The 22,307-nt window shown below is 43.5% G+C and overlaps 1 protein-coding gene across 2 annotated transcripts in view; it reads right to left on the bottom strand.

Moving 5' to 3' along the window:
- Positions 1-19,425: 19,425 nt before the first annotated feature.
- The window catches only part of ITPRID1 (ITPR interacting domain containing 1), a 43,637-nt gene continuing 40,755 nt past the window's right edge, over positions 19,426-22,307 (bottom strand). For both annotated transcript variants that reach the window (XM_068156892.1, XM_068156893.1), the window contains one exon: positions 19,426-21,747. In XM_068156892.1, coding sequence (XP_068012993.1) covers positions 21,691-21,747 — 57 coding nt within the window. In that variant the 3' untranslated portion in view covers positions 19,426-21,690. The remainder of the gene's footprint in view (positions 21,748-22,307) is intronic.

Genomic DNA, 22,307 nt, shown 5'->3' with positions numbered 1-22,307 from the left:
CTTAGAGACTCATGTTAAAAAGCAAGCTCATTAAATGCTTAAATTCCTCCTAAAAAAAAAAAGGGGGGGGGGGGGGGCTGGGGGGAGTTTATGAACTGCACATTTCCATATCACTTTGATTTTACTTTCAAGATTTTCAAGACCTCTCTGTTGCAATTGATTTTAAAGAAGAGAAAAAAAACCCAAACCTCCATTTTTGCACTGAACTGCCTTTTATTTAGAAACACAAGTTATATCTTACTTAGGAAAATAACAGGGAAAAAATAGATCACTGAAAAATGGGGTCACAAAATGAAACAATCCGATCAAAAATACACTTTGAGGCTCAGCTCAAGATTACCTTTTTACTTTTTCATTGTCCTGGTTGGAAATATCAGTCAGACATTTATAGCACTAGAGAAATTCCCTGAGGATGTGAAAATCATTTCCTGTTCTAACCAGCAGATCCCAGGGATGCTTTGGGAATATTACAGGATAGATTTACTCACATGGAAAGAGTGGCCTATCACACTCAGCAAGATCACACAGCCAACCCTGGTCACCTCTTACATTTGTCAGTCACCACACAGTGCCATGAAGCGTTTTACTGCAGCAGCAGGTTTATCCCAGTCATTCCAGAGGGACTGTTACATTACCAGTGTGATGAAGGATTTACTCCCAAATCTGATCTTTTAAACATTTACAGTTGTTGTCCTGCTTGTAAGAGGGTTGGGACTCCTGCCAGCTTTCTAATCCTTCCTGCTCAGTTATTTCACAAACACAGCCTGGAAAATAGCCCTGAGTCTGTAATAAATGCACTTTAACCTCTTCCCTCGTCCGTGAGTATTCCCATCAGCACTTGGGGAACTACTCATGTAATTAAAGATAAGTACATGTCTAAAAGTTTCCACACTAGTGCTTTAGAAAAGAGGCAGAACAGCTTTCCCAGATGGGAAACCAGGGAATGATCTAATAGAAACCAGATAACTACCCAAACACATAGACACAACTCTCTCTCTATATATACACACACACACACATATCTACTAATATGCACACATGCATGTGTACATAACCATTACCTACCCATGCAGTTGTGATTTTGATATTTGTTTCTGGCTTGCTCTATTACTCAAGGGTCAAACTTTTGCATTTCCAAAGGATAGTGAAAATTTGGCCTTCATAGAATCATGAAATTGTTTGGGTTGGAAAGGACCTGTGAAGACCATCTAGTCCAACTCCCCCACAGTGAGCCGGGGTATCTGCAGCTACAGCAAGTCGCTTGGAACCTCAAACAACCTGACCTGGAATGTTTCCAGGGATGGGGCAACCTATGCCAGTATTTCACTACCCTCAATGTAAAATCTTTCATACCTAGTCTCAATCTCCCCTTTTTCAGTTTTATTTTCCTTTTGATACATTTTTTTCTGTCAGGACCAAAGATTTGGCTTACTGAAACTTTTCAGTGCAGCATAAGAGAAAGATTTCTTGAATGCTGTGTGGTGCCCCTCAGTGTTAAGCTTGCTGGCTAATATTAAATCTGCAGCTGGGTCTGCAATGCAAGCACAGCTGATTTTCCAACACTATGGTAACTAGTAAAGATTGTCTTGCAGCTGGAATTTTGCTTGCCATGAACTCTCTTAGAATCTGTCCAATTTGAAGACCAAAACCAGAGCTTTTGCATGGCAGTGCCAGCTCAGCATGAACCAGTTAAACCGCAGGATTTATAGAAGAGTAAGCCAGATAAAACTCTTTCTTACAGATTATTGTTGCAATGCTCATTCTGGCATAAGGACCCCTACAGGATGGACCAAATAACTTGTTATAAATGAAACAGGACTGGCTTGATGGGTTTGGACGGTTGGTTTTTGAGGAAGTCCTGATAGAATAACACTGTTATTATGCCTAGATTCATAATACACTGGGGAGATTGGGGGCTCTGTGTGTGTGTGTGGAAGTGGGGGGATGGGTTATGTGCTTTTCCTGGTTGTTTATGTATCTTACATTAAATAAAAATCCCACTTGTGGGATGGAAAAGGAATTACTTCAAGTAGATCGCTCAGCTTGGGTGAGCTCTGAGTCTAGCAAACCACAGACTCCATGGGGCTTTTAAGAATCCTGTGCTCTCCTCTGTATCATCATTAAAATAGTTCTACTGTGATGGATTTCTATGCTGTTCCTCTTTAAAAATCACTGTCTTTTTAATAAATGTTATGGCCTGGAAAAAATGCCAAATATGCAAAAGAGGCTGCCTACAAGGCAATGGTGTGGAGCAGAGCAGCTGATGGTGCCTGCAGAGGCAAAGATGAGTCTGCTGGGAAGGAGAGGAGTTTCTTATGCAGAGATACTGGAGACCATCAGGTAAGTCACAGGACAGTATGTTCTCATGCAAAACCCACCCTCTAAAGAGGTAAAAGTGAGCATAATTATCAGTTCCAGTAGGCCTGTTGTCCTAAAGGTGATGTAGTTGTCATCTCTGCATTTTCTATGTCTACTGCAGAAGATCATTAAAGGCATTAAAAACTAATGTACAATCAAAGGGCTACATGGAGATGTTTCACTGTGGCTCTGTGGGGTTGTGTGTTCAACTTCTTACACTGCAGTTTTTACAGATTTGACTTCCAAGCCCTGGCACTATTTTCAGGTGCAATCAGAAGTATTGATAAGGTGAAGTGAAAGGTGATTTCCTTTCCTTAGGAAGACTGTTAATGATCCAGCCCCAAGTGGCTTCTCTGTCCAATAACATAGAATCAATAAAGTTGGAATAGACCTCAAGGATCATCAAGTCCAACCTGTCACCCAAGATCTCATGACTACTAAACCATGGCACCAAGGGCCACATCCAATCCCCTCTTGAACACCTCCAGGGACGATGACTCCACCACTTCCTTGGGCAGCACATTCCAATGGCCAGCAACTCTCTCTGTGAAGAACTTTCTGCTCACCTCGAGTTTAAACTTCCCCTGGCGCAACTTGAGACTCTATCTTCTTGTTCTGGTGCTGATTGCCTGGGAGAAGAGACCAACCCCCTCCTGGCTACAACCTCCCTTCAGGTAATTGTAGACAGCAATAAGGTCTCCCCTGAGCCTCCTCTTCTCCAGGCTAAACAATCCCAGCTCCCTCAGCCTCTCCTCATAGGACTTGTGCTCGAGGCCTCTCACCAGCTTCGTTGCCCTTCTCTGGACACATTCAAGAGTCTCAATGTCCTCCTTACATTGAGGGGCTCACAACCAGACACAGTCAAGGTGTGGCCTAACCAGTACTGAGAACATGGTTACATCCAGGACAATGTTCCTTCCAGGCAAGCAAACTCAGGGCTCACACTGTCCTGATGTGCTGATGTCCTGAAGCTCAGCTTCAGGCTGTGATAATTGTTTGTGTGAACCTATACAGAAAGTTTGGTCCAGGTTCATGCTAACTCCTAAGTCGCTGCATTACTGTACATGTTCAAAGTAAATTTATACATGGGGAATTAAGGAATTATATCTTCTAAGGACAAATTTATTAATTTAGTCACTTTATAGATGTTGTCATAGGTATAAAACAGGCTAGGGTTGATTAAATAAGCAGCTTTTCAGGCAGATTGGTTTGATCAATAGATCAATCTGTAGTGTTGGGTCTATAGAATAAACCTTTATTTAGAATAGAATAAACCAAACCAGGTTGGAAGAGACCTTCAAGATCATCGTGTCCAACCCATCAACCAATCCAACCCACCCAAACAGCTAACCCATGGCACCAAGCACCCCATCAAGTCTCCTCCTGAACACCTCCAATGACGGCAACTCCACCACCTCCTTGGGCAGCCCATTCCAATGGGCAATCACTCTTTCTGTATAGAACTTCTTCCTAACATCCAACCTGAACCTCCCCTGGTGCAGCCTGAGACTGTGTCCTCTTGTTCTGGTACTGGCTGCCTGGGAGAAGAAACCAACATCCACCTGTCTACAACCTCCCTTCAGGTAGTTGTAGAGAGTGATAAGGTCACCCCTGAGTCTCCTCTTCTCCAGGCTAAGCAATCCCAGCTCCCTCAGTCTTTCCTCATAGGGCTTGTGTTCCAAACCCCTCACCAACTTTGTTGCCCTTCTCTGGACTCGTTCCAGCAAGTCAACATCCTTCCTAAACTGAGGGGCCCAGAACTGGACACAGTACTTGAGGTGCGGCCTAACCAGTGCAGTGTACAGGGGCAGAATGACCTCCCTGCTCAAACAGGTTGCTTGATGTGCAGTCAGCACACTAAGTTAGGGAGGTTAAAATTGCAGTGGATTGAAACCTGCACTGAATGGACCTAAATTCACAGACAAATATATATAAGCATTTACATTTTTCCATTCTATAGAAAAGAACCAGCAAATAGGGGCAAAAGTTACATTTGTCACAGTCTCAAACATGTAGTTAGCTCATGCTTTGTAACCAGAAACTTCACAGTATCACAGTATCACAGTATCACCCAGGTTGGAAAGGACCTCGAGGATCATCGAGTCCAACCTGACACCGCAGACCCCATGAGTAGACCATGGCACCAAGTGCCACGTCCAATCTCCCCTTGAACGCCTCCAGGGTCGATGACTCAACCACCTCCCTGGGCAACCCATTCCAATGCCGAATGACTCGCTCGGTGAAGAACTTCCTCCTCACCTCGAGTCTGAACCTCCCCTGGCGCAGCTTGAGACTGTGTCCCCTTGTTCTGGTGCTGGTTGCCTGGGAGAAGAGGCCAACTCCCTCCTGGCTACAACCACCCTTCAGGTAGTTGTAGAGGGCAATAAGGTCACCCCTGAGCCTCCTCTTCTCCAGGCTAAACAATCCCAGCTCCCTCAGCCTCTCCTCATAGGGCTTGTGTTCAAGGCCTCTCACCAGCCTTGTTGCCCTTCTCTGGACACGCTCAAGTGTCTCAATGTCCTTCTTAAACTGAGGAGCCCAGAACTGGACACAGTACTCAAGGTGCGGCCTAACCAGAGCAGAGTACAGGGGCACTATGACCTCCCTGCTCCTGCTGGCCACACTGTTCCTAATGCAGGCCAGAATGCTATTGGCCCTCCTGGCCACCTGAGCACACTGCTGGCTCATATTCAGGTGGCTGTCGATCAGCACACCCAGGTCCCTCTCTGTCTGGGAGCTCTCCAGCCACTCCGACCCCAGCCTATAGCTCTGCGTGGGATTGCCATAGCCAAAGTGCAGCACTCGGCACTTGGACTTGTTGAAAGCCATCCCATTGGACTCTGCCCATCTGTCCAGTCGGTCGAGGTCCCTCTGCAGAGCCTTTCTACCCTCTAATTGACTAACATCTGCCCCTAACTTTGTGTCATCTGCAAACTTGCTGATGACTGACTCTACCCCTTCATCCAGATCATCAACGAATATGTTGAAGAGGACAGGGCCCAGCACTGATCCCTGGGGGACACCACTGGTGACTGGCCGCCAGCTGGATGCGGCACCGTTCACGACCACTCTCTGGGCCCGGCCCTCCAGCCAGTTCCTAACCCAGCACAGAGTGTAGTGGTCCAATCCACAGGCTGACAGCTTAGTCAGCAGTTTGCTGTGGGGGACGGTGTCAAAGGCCTTGCTGAAGTCTAGGTAGACCACATCCACAGGCTTACTTGAGGAAAATCATTGTCATGGCCTGAGAGGCAGCACTGTTGTCCAAAAGGGAAGCCATCTGTTTGTTGTACTCTGGGTGAAGCCTTCAAGGATGGAGCAGTCTCTAAAGCCCAGAGGAGTCTGGAGTTTGTATCTGCCCTGACAGATGGCTCTCATACAAAGGTCTTTCTTGCCTCCCTACAAAGGTTAGGGAGATTGTGAAGGAGACCTAAAAGGCTGGAAGAGTATAACCCTATTTATAGTGGCAAAAGGCATTTCTCTGTCAAGAGTCAGAGTGTGATGTCAATGGTCCTTGTGCAAAGCCAAGAGGAAAGAGTATCACACTAAGTTGACATGAACAGCATTGAAAATTAACCTGTGATTTTTACACACAGATAGATTATTTAACACTTTCTCATGTATCTAATCTATAACCAAGTCCCTCCTGTGTACTTCAGGAGGAGTAAGCCAGGAGAACACAAGGAAAGGAAATGACAGGGCTTTAAACAAGGGAGGAAAGTTCTCAAGTTTGATGCTCCTAAAGACTCTGGTCCATGGTTTTCATCGGTCCTTATGTCAGGAGGCTTGAGGGGGGATACTTTAAGAGAAAGACAGATGTGAAAATCTAGCAAATAGCAGATGGTAATGAAAAACTATATTCCAGGGAGACTTGGGACAAAGCAGTAGCAGATGACCTCTGGCCCGTTTAACTTGTGCTTCTTCTAAAATGCATTGCTCTTATGCAGTGTGGAGCAAGGTAGGAGCTGAGATGGGATGAAAGATGCCCTTTCTCTCTGAAAGATGCCTCTCTCCTTCCATTTCCAGGGACATCAGATCTGTCCTGTAGCTCCTTTTCCTAGAGCATGCTGCCATTCCTCACTCTATGCTCTGACCTCTTTTCCTAGTTAATTAGGTGCTGAACCCCTGTCTTCCCATGTATTGACACACAGGGTCTTTCTGCTAAAACAGCGTAGGTGTGACAAGATTACAGCATTTCACATGCTCATAGAATGGTTTGGATTAGAAGGGACGTTTAAAACCATCTATTTCCAGCTGCCCTGCCCAGGGGTAGGGACACATCTTGCCAGGTTGCTCAAAGCTCAATCCAATCTGGTTCTGAACGCTTCCAAGGTTGGAGTCTCCACAACTTCTCTGGGCAACTTGTTCCAGTGTCTCACCACCCTCATGGGGAAGAATTTCCTTCAAATATTTAATCTAAATCTACATTCTTCCATTTGAAGCTATTACCCTTTGTCCTGTCACTACATGCCCTTATAAAAAGCTCCATCTTTCCTGCAGGCCCCCTTCAAATACTGGAAAGCTGCTAAAATGTCTATCCAGGGCCTTCTCTTCTCCAGGCTGAACAACCCCAGCTCTCTCAGCCTGTCTTCATAGGAGAGGCACTCCATCCCTCTGATCATCATTTCTGATTATGCATCTCAGCATTACATTTTCAAATACCATCACAGCCCACCTGCATGTATACCTTAAAATATTAAACAGCTTCTAAAACCCCACTGTGTTTGCTCTCTTATAACACCCTCCATGTTGTCTGCTTTGTTTTACTAGAATGCAAACCTGGGAAGACAACAAATTCTCTGACTGAAAATTCCATGCACCTCTCTGAGAAATGCCAGTGCCTAGACTTGTGCTTATCTCTCAGACTTGAGACAGAAACCCATTAGCAAACTCAGGCTGTACCTGGGCCTGTCTGTGCCTTGCAGCAGGAAGGCAAAGAGCTACAGATGACTGAGATGGTGCCTGTGAACTTTCCCGGCAAAGGATATTTCAGCGTGTGCTATCCAGTAAACACCTTATTAAAGGAGTAATAACCTAGGCTTGATTGAAAGCAGACCAAAAGACTTTCAACCCAGGGCATGGAACAAAGAATCAAGGAGCAGAGTGATGTGCATGGGAGGGTTTGCAAAGATGGCCAGGGTAGGTGAAACTGCTTCCTCCCAACTTCCCCAGGGAATTTTGAGTTTGCTGCAAGCATCCTGAAAAGTGCTACTCACCCTTTGTTCTTCAGGTTATAGCAGCAACACAAGCTCTTCACTAGTCACTGTCCCACCGTGCAAAGACAGCACATTGATGAGCTGGTGAACTTCCAGTTTGTGGTTGGCTCGAGGAGGGACCTGGCCAGAGATGCTGACTTGTCCAGCATTGCTCCATCAGTGGGAAGCTGTGAGATGTATCTCCGGCATTTCTCAGCACCTCCTCTCTGTACAGAGAGAGAAGAAGAGAGCTTTCCATACCCTGAGGTACTTTTTTCTTTCCTTTTGACATCTTTATAAAGGAAAATAATTCTTATTAAGGAATAGAATAAAACTAACCAGGTTGGAAAGACCTTTGATATCATCAAGTCCAATGTATCATCCAACACAATCTAATCAACTAAACCATGGCAGGTCACTCCAATGGCCAATCACTCTCTCTATGACGAACCTCTTCTTAACATCCAGCCTAAACCTCCCCTGGCACAGCTTGAGACTGTGTCCTCTTGTTCTGGTGCTGGTTGCATAGGAGAAGAGACCAACACCCACCTGGCTACAGCCTCCCCTCAGGTAGTTGTAGACAGCAATAAGATCTCCTCTGAGCCTCCTTTTGTCCAGGCTCAGCAACCCCAGCTCCCTCAGCCTCTCCTCACAGGGCTGTGCTCCAAACCCCTCACCAGCTTTGTTGCCCTTCTCTGGACACCTTCCAGCAAGTCAACATCTTCCCTAAACTGAGGGGCCCAGAATTGGACACACAACTCAAGGTGTGGCCTAACCAGTGCTGAGTACAGGGCTTACAGTCCTTAAAAATTCAATAGATTAATTGATGCTGGATGCTGGCTAGAGAACACAAAGGATGAAGGTTGAAGGAAGCTATATTTTCCTACATGCCACATCTTTGTGACTTTGTTTAAGGTACCATCATTGACTAATATTTAATGTATGTCTTTACTTGGTCAGCTGTACTGAGTCAGAATCCTGATGGCCATCATCATGTGATGGTGGCAGGCTGAGGACTGTAGTTTTTCACCAGGATGTGCTTTTGAATAAAGTGGTTTGGTTTGTAGCTATATATGCCTGTATTTATAGATGCATATATTTATATGGTCCTGCTCTGGCAGGGGGGTTGTACTCAAAGATCTTCAGAGGTTCCTTCCAACCCCTAACATCCTGTGATTTACACAGCATATGCATACATGTAGTGAGTATTAGAATTCATAATTCTGGGGATTTTGAGAAAACATTTTTACTTGCACAATCAGGAAGCTATAATAAAGGTGCTTAAAAGCCTCATGTTGTGATGACCAATGAAGCAAAGCAAAACATCCCAGTTCTCTTATAGGCAGCACTCATAGCAAGAGCACTCTGCAGTGCACAAGGGCTTTCTGCAGCCTGCTGACAGCTGCCTGGTTAGTAGCCCTGCCTCCTGAGGAGTGTAACTGTGCTAAGGGTTCATTAGAAACAAGAGGATAAGGGGAAACATCCCGTGGTAAATCCTGTGAAATCCCAGGTTGCCCACAGGATAGCAGTGGGGCTGCAACAATAGCAGCAGTTATGCAGAGCTTGTGCTATTGCCTCAGATTGCTTTCATATTGCCCCAGCCCATACAGCAGATTCAAGAGAAGAGGAAAGGAGATGTTCTAATGGTTATACCACTTGTGAGGAGAAGAGACTGAGCCACCAGTCACAATCTCCTTTCAGGTAGTTGTAGAGAGTGAGAATATCTCTCCTCAGCCTCCTTTTCTCCAGACTAAACAACCCCAGTTCCCTCAGCCCCTTCTCATAAGGTACTTGCTTGGTTCCTATTGCTAAGCAGATTACTGCCTGCTGTTTAGAACAGAGGATGGTGTCCTCTGTCTGGGGCAATCTCTTCCTTTAGAGGTGGCAGTACATAGGAGATAGCACAAAATATTTTGAGGTGAGAAAAGAAATGGAAAACTCTCCTTGTAGCCCATGATGGATGGAATTTGTAGAAGCAGCTCTGTTCTGTTGAAGCCAAGTCTAAAATTCCCCTTATTTTCAAGGCCTGCATTTCATGCTTGCAATTCTAATACCAAAAAGGTGTTAGTCATTATCATTTCATCCATTCTTCCTACAACATCAACAGAACTGAGCCCAGCTGAAGGTTTGGCAGCAAGCTGCTGAACACTGAGCCCAGCATGGAAACATTACATTGCATTCATTTGAGACATATAAGCTTTGCTTCTTCACGTGGGATTTGTGTAAACACTTGCACAGATTCCTTATCTGCAGAAGCTTGCTCCTAGCAAGTTGTTAAGCTCATTAATAGGGCAGAAGGAAGATTGTGCTCCTATAATTTCCAGTTCAATTACTACAGAGTGCACAACATCCTAATTCTGCTGCAGTCCAAGGCAAAACTCCCACTGGTTTAATGGGGCCAAGATGGCACAAAGTTAATTCCCCAATACAACATAAAAATGGGAAACTATCCCAGAAGAGTAACTTTAATGGAGTCTGGACCTCAGGAGATGAAACTCTGTCTCAGAAAGGCAATTTTTAACCTTACCAGAAAGATGTTTCTAGTGAGGCAGCCATTAGAATAAGGAGCACCACCATGATACACAGAGACTGTGCTTGATCAGTCAACTAATGCGATGCAGCTTCTGTTGTGCACAGAGTTTTGACATCACCAGGACTGAGCAACTTTTCTTCCTTCAAGGACAATCATGCACATACTCTCAGCACTACCATTCAGGCCCACAAGGCATTGGGGATATATCTTTTTCTGAAGCAACATCATAGTGGAAAGAGAGCATTTGTGTGATGTGAAGAGAACAAGGCCTGGGTAATGTCACAGAGAGGGATGTCTATGAAACTGATACTCACTGGTCAGTATCTATTTCAGTTACATTGATAAAGATTACTTCAATTCAAGCAGGACCAAGCAGTTTAATTAAATGCCCATTCTTTGGTAGAGTTCCTACTTATCTATGATGAAACATCAGAACAAGGATTGGTAATATCAGGAAATTTTTCAGAGGCAGGTGAGAGCTGTCTCTCTCTTTTAGTGGCTCAGTGAGGACACAGAGGACTTATTTTTGTTCATCGAGGCCAGGAAATTATTAACATAGAACATGAGAGAAAAGGTGGACAAATCTTCTAGCATATAGGTTTTGAAAACAAAATGAATTGAACTCTCTTTTCGTTGCATGAATTCTCACATACCAAAGGTGTGATTCATGTTCAAACCAAACACCATGAGTTTCCAGCTCCAGGCAAACCTCCATGAATGTCTTGTGGAATAGTAAAGAGTGGGGTACCCACTTTCTACAGCCACTGTTAAAAATGCCCCTGTACATGTAGAAGTAGGATCAGACAAGTGAACTTGTGAAACCAGGAGTGTGGGTCCCTGCTGAAAGAGCTCCTGTGATAGTAAATCTTTCTACTTAAACATTTGAATACATTCATAACCAAAAATGAAAGCTGCAGACTAGAAGAGAGAAGAAGGATCATAGAGTTGTTTTGGACAGAAGAGACCTTCAAGGTCATCAAGTCCAACCACTAAATCATCAGCACATCTCCGGGCTTTTAAACCCTTCCAGGGATGGTGACTCCACCTGGGCAGCTTGTTCCGCTGTTTGTCAACCCTTCCAGTGAAGAAATGATTCCTAATAGCCAACCTAAACCTCTCTTAGTGCAACTTGAGGTAATTTCCTCTTGTCCTATAACTTGTTACTTGGAAGAAGAATTTGACCTCCACTTTGATACAGCTTCCTTTCAGGTTTCCTTTTCTTCGGGTTAAACAATTCAATTCCCTAAGCTGCTCCCAAGACTTGTAGTTCGTAAGAATCTCCTCTCTCCTCCTTTCTCACTCTGCTGCCACTCCAAGTCACCTTTCTCTGGAATAGTATTTGTATAGCTTCCCCATTAAAGCAGCAGGGAGAGATGATGATGGTAGGAAGATGCGGGGAGGAATGGGTGGGTGCAGTCCAGACTACGTTCCTATTAATTTCTAATTATTTATGTCAAGTGGAACAATTCCATCCAGATAGCTTGTGTCCATTCAGGCTGAGTGATGTGCCACACTCCCGGCTGTAAAATGCACCTAGACTCGGCTCAGAGCTAGCTGAAGGGTTTTAGTGTTTTACCACAGACCCTAGAGCCAGGCTTTGTGAACAAAAACATTAGGCAAGCACAAAAACAGTAGGCTGGCCACCAGTTTCTGAGCAGCAGGACCTATTCCACCTCATTGGCCAGCATGTGCATTGCTCCACTGGGTACAGGGAAACTCCTTCCTCAGCCAGCATGGGGAGACTTGGAAAATCAACCCCATGAAGCAAGCTGTGCACCACCAGCAGCCTTCTGTTGCATCTAGCATTAGCCTCTTGTTTCCCTTTGTGGGACAGCACATGGTAGCTACCTAGAGTTTGAAAGTAGCTCTGATTTAATCTGGGTTGATGTCTGCTAGCAGTACCAGAAAACACCACCAGAGTGATTTTAGTTGCAAAAGCCAAGGGTTTGTCAGTGCTCCTGAAAGGAACTATGGACTAAGAAGCTGAATGCTAATGGAAGCTCTCCAAGAGGACAAATTAATAGTGAGGCCTTTGGAGAATTCTACAAATCCTTTTCTCCCTTGAGTCTTTTCTGTTCATATATACACAACATTTCAATAGTCTTACAAGGCAATTCAGCACTGGAAGGGTAGTAGCCATCCCTTATTTTATATAAAAGGACTTAATTTTAGCCAGAAGGGGAACACAGGATTATTTATGCTAATTAGTTCTGAAAATGAGTCACTTTAGACAAGTCTGTCTCTCTTTTGAGAATCAATGGGCAGTTGATCATGCTTCCTGAGTCCCTACAGGATTCAGAAGGCCCAGATAAGAAAATTCAGCTGACTGCTTCCATGTCATCATAGCTGGCCTGAGTCTCTTCTTTATACCTCAGAAAGGTGTAAATAAGTGTCATGATTGAAAACATCAAGACTTCTTCCAACTCATAAAATTGGTAAGAGGGAATAGTTTTGTGTAGTTATTGATTTCCAGATGCTTAATTAATGGCTACAATATCTCTCCTTGAAAATAGCCATGTGCATTTCATTCCCTACTTGCTTGTTTAATTTAATTTAGTCAATTGTTAACCACCTGTTTCCACTTACTTTAAACAACCATTATCTACAGCACAAAACATAAGCAACACTGAAAGTAATTAATCTTTACCCTTGAAATGTTTCTTTTGGAGTGATATAATTAAGAACCCAAGCTATAAAAATAATCAGATATCAAGTTTATACCTTAAACAAGCAAAAGACACATAACCTTCTTTTGAACAGTACAGACACACAGATGCACCAAAAGGAGATAGAAGAAAACTGCTAGAACATTTTATAGGAGATTGCAAAAAACCCTTTTCTTTCACTGAAATTTGGTGCTCTATTAATGAGTGCTGGGCAGAAATATCTTCAGAGGACAGCAAGCAGATATTTCTCAAGTTATAGCAAAGGGAGATGGATAAGTTCCTCCTTAATTTTAGCACAGACCTTATGCCCAAGAACATGAAATACTGTATTACCATGAACATGAAATACTGTATTACTTTCCTAATAAGATACAGTGACACATCCAGCTAAATTCCTAGACCCCTTGCTTATAGGGAAAATCTTGAACAAGGCTCACAGCCAGAAGGCAATTAAAAAAAAATACCACACACACTTCTCTCTTTTTCCCCCCTCTTTTTTCCCACTTAATGATTTCTGAGCTCTTGCTGGTGCCAAGCATGCCATCCAGAAATCAGGCACAGACAAAGCTCTGGCCCCCACCACAGTCTGCCTTCTGCTGCCCTGGGCTGTAGCCTGGCTCTCACACCCTCCTTGAAAGGGAAGTTGGGCTCGTCCCAGGTCATCTTTAAAAACAGCTTATAGACTCCCGTTCCCCCTCTGGAAAACATTAACTATTAACAAACATTAAGAGACAACATCACCCATAGTTTCACATACGTGCTGTTAGCTGACAAACTAAACCAGCAGCATGGAATTAGTGCCTGAGAAGCCCTCTGTCTCACAGAGCCTCTGAATCACTCCATCTGTCTTAGACTTTTGGGGTTCCTACTTTTCTTCCTCTGAGACCTCTATCATCTTTCCTTGTGTGATTTTAAAGAGAGTAATTATTTTATTCCTTCAAAGAGCTTTCAGTGACTGTGTCAGCAGTTTCACACAGTTCATGAGTACCTTGCTGGATTGCCCCTTCCCCTTGTGGACCAAGAGAACAAAGGATAAAGTCCTAAAGACCCCAAAATAAAGTGAGGATTTAAGAAAAAGAAATAACAAACACCCCCCACCTCACAACACCACACCCCCTACACCCCCCCTCAAACAAGAAACCCTAAACATTCTCTTCCAAATTTGCTTTCCTTATTTCTTTCAATGTCTGGAAATCCCCAGTGAGTCTGACACAAGTCCCTACCTCATCTGGTTTCTGCAGAACAGAGCACTGCCAGATGACTGCTCACGCTTCACTGGCGATGTTCTGTCATCTATCGGTGCTAACTATGGATCAGTGTCTGTCTCCACAGCCGTTATAATAGGTACTTTATTATTTTGACACATTTCCTTCCCTCTTGTTAATCTAGGGATTAGCAGTGACATATCTAAATTCATGCTTAACTGTATTAACATTATCCCTCTTGACTTGGATTTGCTGCAATCTCACAGTCTGAGCTGCCTAGCAGAAGACCAACACATCCTCTTGCTTAAGTATTCCCTCGGAGAGTCTCTGAGGTTGTCTTTGTGGACTCTAAAGCTTTACCTGACAGGTTGGATACAATTCAGAGCACAAAAAAACCCCAAAACCCTGGATCTGAGAGGATATGATATTAAATCAATCAATCAACCAATCAGCAGAGCTCCCATAGAAAAAGTAAATAATAAAAGAAAGAATGAATAAAATGATAAAATAAAGGAAAAATAGTAGCAAAAGTGTCAGCACAGTCATACATCACATGAAGAAAAGATTTTACCCATCTGCCAGTCCTAGCCAGAATCTGTAAGCACATTCTGACTGGATATTTTGCTGATGTTCATCCCTGGCTTTTCTTCACCATGGATAAGTGTCTATTGTCCAGGAGCTGTATCTGGTAGGCAAGTGGCATCTGTGACCTTTCCTGCCTTCCTTTTGGACTTCCAGGAAAGAAAGAAAATCCTTTCCTGATAGCCATTCTGGCACAGAGAGCACAGAGACCTAGGATCTCTGTTTTCAAGCATGTGTACATCTGATTCTGTTCCCCTTCTGCTCAATCCTCTCTCCCTCTCTCAATTCTAGTCCCATATCTTTTGTCAACTCTACATTCCCTTCCATGTATTTATTTGTTGACTTTGCTAAGGAGTAGAGACTGTGCCTTTTCCAACACTTCTAGTGATGACAGAGGAATACTTGTAACCGAGTAGACTGGGATTTGGCAAAGGTTGAACCCTGAGAAAAGACTCAAAAGAGAGAAAAGAACTTGAGGCTCATTAATGTTTATAGATGCGTAAAGGGTGAGTGCCAGGAGGGTGGAGCCATGCTCTTCTCAGTGATATCCAATGACAGGATGAAGGGCAGTGGCTGCAAGCTGTAGCGTAGGAGGTTCCATGTAAGCATAAGGAAAAACTTTTTCACTCAGAGGGTGACAGAACACCGGAGCAGGCTGCCCAAAGATGTTGTGGAGTTTCCTTCTCTGGAGGCATTCAAAACCTGCCTGGATGTGTTCCTATGTGACCTACTCTGGGTGATCCTGCTCTGGCAGGGGTTTGGACTAGATGATCTTTCAAGGTCCCCTCCAGCAGCTAACATTCTATGATTCTGCAAGGCAGAACCCTGTAGCTCATTTCCTATGTTTGTAACCACTGGGTGCTACACCTGAGGACTTGCATAACCTTAAGCTGTTTGGTGCTTTGTCTTGCTCTGACTGTGCTCCTTAACCCCTTTGCTAGTCTCTGACCCTGAAGTACTCATAAATGTCCTTGGGAAGAGAAATAAGTGGATTTATTTTCCCAGGTTTCTGAGCGAAGGCTAAGACATCTTATTAATTTCATTGAATTTCATTCTCAGTATTGGACTAATAGCTTTAGGCTACCTTTAAACAAATGAATCTGCACATAGATTAATTCCTTTTTCAACTCTCCCTTGTCTAGTTCCAGGTCTCATTTCAAGTCTCTCATTTTCATGATGCCTGCTCTAATGTTGCCCGTTCTCCATCCCTATATCTGCCCCTTGTTTTCACATTCCTCTGTCCCATCCAAGCTACAACATTTCTCTTATGCTCCTCACAAGCTCAGTAGTTCTATTCCTGCCTGGGTGGTAGTCAGCCAAGCTTCTGTGTGCTTTGGCAGCACTTTCTTGCTGGTACTCATCTCTGAAGGCGGGCTTGCTAGGCAACAGCTGGACACGACTTGCCGACCTTTGGCTGGCCTGGTTTGGGATGACTTCCATGCCCTTGCTTCCACTTCTGTATTTATTAAATGGGACAAGGATGCAAGGAGTGCAGACTACCCTGATTCTAAGGTCCTCTGCCCTGATTAGAGCAATCCTAGATCTGGAACAGCTCTCCTTATGTAACCAGAGAAACTTTTTCTCATTATTGCTATTCCTTGTAGATCAGAAATCAAGGGCAGTGGAGCTCTTATGCAGGGCATTCACAGAAGTGCCATTAATACAGGAGACCCTAGTTTTCAAGTTAGTAGGTTTTTCTTTCTTTTTTTTTTTTCCCCTCCTTTTCTTTTTTCTTCCACCCCAGCCCCCCCAAGTGACTATAACTACTTTCCACTTATCATAATTTCTCTCTGTCAGTAGCTTAGGAAAACCTCTAGAAAGTCCAGGTAACCTTTAAAAAGCCAATTCACCAGCAGTATAACACTTAACTACACACTTTGCTTCACACTCCCCCACATACCCTGTTCCATAGTAGGTTTACTATAGGTCTACAGTAGGTCTACTTTTCTGTTGGAGAGGAAGCTTTACTTGGTATGAAAGGTGTGAAGGCATATCTTGCTGTATCTTCACAGACTGGGAGCTGACCTAAAGCAATTTCACAAAAATTCATACGGTAAAATTGAAATGGAAAGTTAAGGTGAGCACCACAGCTTTCTTCACCACCCGGCACCTTCATCCTGCTCTTTTTTGGGGGGATCCCTGGCAACCTGCCACTCTTAGCAGATGCTAAAACCCCTCTAATAAATACTTACTGCAGCTATTCCTGGAGACAGCTGGCTAAGCAGAGAGAATAGAAGAGGAGGAATATTTTACCTGTTTATTTTCAGAAGAGTTTTGCAGATAACCAGTCCAGAGTTTACCAGTGACATGCCAGAGGTACACGTGTCAACGTCTTCAGGTGAAGCCCCAGGGAGCCCTCACACTCCCTTAGGATATGAGGTAAGGGGAAAACTTCTTATCTCCTGACTTACTATCTCTCCTACTTCTTGCTTTCTCCCTACTTCTGGGACTATCATTAACTGTAAACTTTAATGTCCTAACAGGATTCTTTTGTATTTTAGCTGTGGGAAGCAGGGTGAGAACAAACAGGAAAGGCTGCCCAAATTCTGCTTTGTTTGTCATGGTAATAAATGTTTCCCATATTAAGGCTGAATAGCTTCAATGGGACACACCTGTGTCCCTCTTCCTAGCTGTGATCTGTGTTAATTGTGTGAGTGATGCACCCATTGAAAGACTATAGAAAAGAATGAAATGAAGATGGATGAATTGAAATGCACCTCCCCAGTGAGGTGAAAACAATGTATTTCACTTTCTTTTAATTCCTGGAAGTCTCAGATGTTCTGAGACTGATTTTTCCCATTTGATAGCAAAATTACCTTTCTGGTTTTGCTTCAGCCTCTTTTATCCACATGCATTTCTACAAGGAAGATCACAACCTTGTTTCTGGAGTAGAGAGAGTTAAAACAGTCAACAGCCATATAAAGTGTCATTGCAGCTGTTTCTTAAGTAGCAATGGATCTTAATGAAAGGCAGCTCATAAAATTATTATCACAGCAGCAAGTAGAGGTCCCACCTGATATTAGGCCCCCATTGTGCCAGGCACCATATAAACACATTAGGAGAGAATAACTTCTCTGCAAGGAATTTAAAACCTCATTAGATAAGACAGAAAGAAGCTGTGCCAGGAATAACGGTCCCCATGGGGTAAAGAAAAAGATCCTGATCACAGGGTAAACACATGGTAGAGCCTGGAGTAAGATGATGGGTTCTTGCCATTTGGGCTCACTGCTAGCCCTGACAGCAGGAGGTCATTCACATCTAGTAGCTCAGGGATGGTTTATTTGTATTGCTTGCAACCAAGATTTAAGATTTTGTTTTGGTTTTGTTTTCTCAAACACAAATTTGAATCCTGCTCCTGGACACCACTTCACCACACGCTGGGATGCAGTACAGAGACAGCACTCCCAGATCATACAGAGCTGGGTTGTGTATCCAGCAGAAGGTCATCATTACATTTAAAGCAGCCATACCCATGTTATTTGGCTGTCACACCTCCTTTCATGAGCTCTGTCGCCTTCTAATCCAGTGTCAAACCTTCTTTGGACTTGAAGTTGAAAGGGGCTGAACTCCCAAGATAGTGCTTTTCTTGGAGTCTGTTGGCAGCATTGACAATTAGGCAACTGATGCATTAACATGCCAGAGAGCTTCTGATGTTTATTCATGTGCTGCTCTCGAGGGTTTATTGAATTGATGCCTGGTAAAGCAACTAATGGGAGCCCTTGGCAGGGTACCTTAGATGGATTTCCTTATTATCTCTCTAGATTTTATACTCTCTAGCAAAATCAATATTCAAGCTGGTGCACAATGCAGCCTCTTTTAGCTTCAGGGTTTAAAGATTTATGGGGCATCAGGGAAAACCAATGAAGGCAAAAGACAATGACAAAAGAAGTAAAATCCAAGGGGCACAAATTGCTGCTGAACTAGGGTGGGCAAAAGAAATCATTAGGTTTTAAATTTTCTGTCTTTGCCAGGGAAACATTTTTTAATTGACCTCCCCCTCCCTGCCCTGCCTCCTTTCCTCTATTCTGTGTGAGGCTGCACTCTAGAATAATTGTGACCAGGGCAGAGGAAATGCTGAGTGTTTAACAGGCAATTGTAAGGACTTTGAGTGGCAGTTTTAAATTTCTTCATGCAAGAGATGCCTTAAGGATGCAGGAGAGCAGGGAGAAGAGCCACTGCTGCAACATACCTATACACCCTAGGCAGCTTGCCTTCTTCCTTAGCAGGTTTGATCTGTATCACATGGACTTCTGTGGGGCCTCATCAGTCCTGTGAAACAGCCAGTGGCTCTACCTATTTCAGTTTTGGAGAGGTGGAATGGGGAATTGCTAAAATACTTCTTTCATTTTTTTTATTGTGTGTGTGTGAGAGGGAGAAGTCCTGCAGTGTCACAGGGTCAGTTTTGTTCAGATTTCAGACTTGCTGACTGCCTAGCACTAAAGCTTTTTACAACCCATCTAGATGCCTCCCAAGATCTGACCCACTGCCTTGTGAACCTTCAAGCTAATTTATATGGTTCTAGCTAGCAAGGGCAATTATGATACTCAGTCAGATATGTTATTATTTCATTAATTCTGTGGAATTATCAGTAAGTTTCTCACCATGTTTGCTTATGACTGCCCTAAAGGGAAATACATGATAGAGTTTAAAAGGTTGGTATCACTGAGAGGTTAAGTGGGTGCACAGCTGGCTGTCACACTAACCAGTGCTACCCCCTGACTTTCCCAATCACAAAATTACTGTTTTCTTTTCACTCCCCTCTCCAACAAAGCATTAGGAGGCTTACCTCAGCCATCGTTGTATCATGCTTGGAGGAGTTCTGGTGTAAAATATTGTTCTTTGTACATGGGGGTAATTCAGATTTTTCTCCTTCCCATTGCTTAGCATAATTTTTATTGCTTCAAGGTTACAACTTAATGGTTAAAACAACATTGAGGGCTTGAAGAGATATCAAGCTATAAATGCAAATAAGTTCTTTGCAATCATATTTGTGGGTGTCTAAGTGTTGCCTATGGAGGAACCCTCTCCTGTCTATGACCTGCAAAAAATCATTTTGTAATTAAATTGAAATGAGAAACTGGAATGCACATAACAATCTAGAGACCATTTAAGCAGGATGGTTTTGTTCGCAGGAGTCAGATTCAGTCCTGGTTAAGAATTCAAATGGCACTAGAGGTCTTGACAAAGAATAGCTGCCACCTGCCAAGTGTCTTCTGTGACCGTGGACATAGGACAGACAGGCAGTGGTTACAGCATCGAATAGCTGCAGAGCTTTTATCCAACATGATGCAGTTATAGCTGAAAAAAACCCCACCTTGTTTCATGGGAGAAATCACAGTCCTGCTGTGGCTGAGGTAAGGAAGCTTCTTACCCATTCTTTCTTCCAGGAGCCCTTCAGCACTGGCTTCATTGTATGTCCTTCAACGTGCTCTTTATTTGCCTTTTTCCACAAAGTGAGGTGCAGCATCTGCATGTGCAGCTCATAAGCCAGCAGAGAGATAAAATACTAAGCCAAATTTATTGCTTGCTCAACCAAAACTCATGAGAAGGATTTTTTGGTCCTGTTTGCATTCTGCCTCAAGACAGTATCAGAATCACAAATATTGATATATAAACTCTAAAACTCTTGACAGTGTGGAGGTGGTGTACAAATCCCACGCGGGGTCTCAAGAAAGGGGCAAATTTCAACCGGTAAAATTCATGGCCCAGCAGGCTGTGGAGGATCTTGTCAGTTCCTATGTTATACCTCTCTCCTCCAATACTTTTATTACCCTTGAACATCTGTGGAAACGTGGAGGTGCAGGGAGCCTCGAGGCTGCTCAGCATGTTTGACTCCATTTTCTCCTTAAACATGTGCAAATGCTACTTCTATTTGCACCTTTGCAGAGATGTGATTTGCAACACCAAAGCCTAAATGACACCTAAGATCCCTCCAGAGCTTTAAACAAACAAACCAGCGGGAGGTCTCACAGTCTGGGAAGCGCTAAATTGAAATCAGGAGTACAAACTATACCACTCTGAAAAGGAAATGGTTGAATTTCTTTGCTGTGATCCAAACTTGAGAGGTCTTTTCTCATGGCTTTTTCTGTGTGAATCCAGGTTCTGTGCACTCCCTAGAAAACTGAACCAGGATTCTGATTGAAGGCTTACCGCGCAGAGAATCCTGGGTTTCTCATCTCGCTTTGGTTTAATTGGGTTTGTACAAAGCAAGGATGAAAAGGAAGAGGTCAGCCAAGAGGCTATCCACAGTTTGGTGTTTAGCACATTAAGCACTGTCAGTGAGCTTCTCATTTGGTACTGGCAGTAGATACAAGCCTCACAAAATTAGTCAGAGGCAAGTTCAGTAGCAAATCAAAAGCTAGAGTGTGGCTAGGACTTGTACAAGTTAGTTTGTGCTTGAGGATTAATGTTGACTGAAGGACTGTGTTAAAACAACTGGCTTTAAGGAGAATAGCATCTAGTGGCATCTCCTGGGCTGTCTGCAAATTCTTAAGTTTATTCTCAAAAATAAGCCCCCTCCTCTTCCTTTTGAGTGACTTTGCAAATAACAGCCCTAGCCCATGTGGCTGGGCTCTCTTAAAAGAAAAGGCTGAGAGACCTGAGATTGTTTAGTATAGAGAAGACTGAGAGGTGATTTTATCAATACATATAAATATCTGAAGGGTGGAAGTCATATGATTGGGGCTGGGCTCTTTTCAGTGGCAGTCAGTGATAGGACAAAGGGTACAAACAACACCACAGGAGGTTTTACTTGGTCTTAAGGAGAAACTTTTTGAGGGTGCTAGTCCACTGGAGCAGGCTGCCCAGTATAGTTGTAGAGTCTTCTCTGGAGACTTTCAAAACTCACTTGGATGCATCCCTGTTCAGTCTGCCCTGGGTGGCCCTGTTTTAGAGATGGGTTTGGATTAGATCTCTGGAGGTCCCTTCCAAACCCTATCATTCCGTGGTAGTCAATAGGAGCACAGTAAGTTTTGCTGTTGCAGAATAGCAAAACACAAAGGATGTCTCTTCAAAAAGCCTCTTTTCTCATTGCATATGAAACTGCCATCCCTGGGATTTGCTGTAATGTAATGTTTTGTTCATGTGTTTCTGTGACTCTTTTCAGGGAAAAGGCCACAAGCTATCAGAACCAAAATCCATCAGTCTGTCCTCCATCAATCTTTCCCTTCTGCTGAATCATTACCTAGATAATTTTGGAAAGATTTCTTCAACTGAAAAAAAAAAGAAGAGAAGGCAAGTAAGTGTTATTTTCTTTGTATGTTGAGAGAATGTTCTAGTCTAATCTTAAAACAGTTGCAAAAGATGACAAAACATGATCCCATATATTTCATATCCTTGCTCCTCACCGTCTATAGTTCCCATTCTTTGAATTTTGTGCTAAGGAACCTGATTCTGCTTGATAATATCAGTGGTTACATTGTGAGATCAGATCAGTCAGAAATGCTGACTTGGAATTTCTTCAGATAAACAAGCAGCTTCCCAGTTCAGTGCCTTTACTGCCCTTGTAAAACTGGATAATTTTCTCAGCAAATTGAAGCTATAAATTACTAATTTCACATGGTGAGAGAGGGTTGCATATACTAATTAGTCAAATAGTCGCATTCAAAGTTCAAGCAAGCCAAATATCATCCATGTATTTCTATGTTCTTCTCTCTGGAGCAATGAGATCATTGCCACAGCTTACTGAGAAATACCAAGGCAGGTCTAGTCCCAGATCTCCCTGTGCAGAGCCCTGAACAAATCCCTGAAACACAGGCTGTATCCCCTTGGA

The sequence above is a fragment of the Melanerpes formicivorus genome, unplaced genomic scaffold (genome assembly GCF_026170545.1).
Source record: "Melanerpes formicivorus ecotype bairdi unplaced genomic scaffold, bMelFor1.0.p_v2 SCAF_35, whole genome shotgun sequence".
NCBI classification, from domain to species: Eukaryota; Metazoa; Chordata; class Aves; order Piciformes; family Picidae; genus Melanerpes; species Melanerpes formicivorus.
Note: the sequence above shows the minus strand (reverse complement) of the source record. Positions and strands in the feature narration are given on the sequence as shown.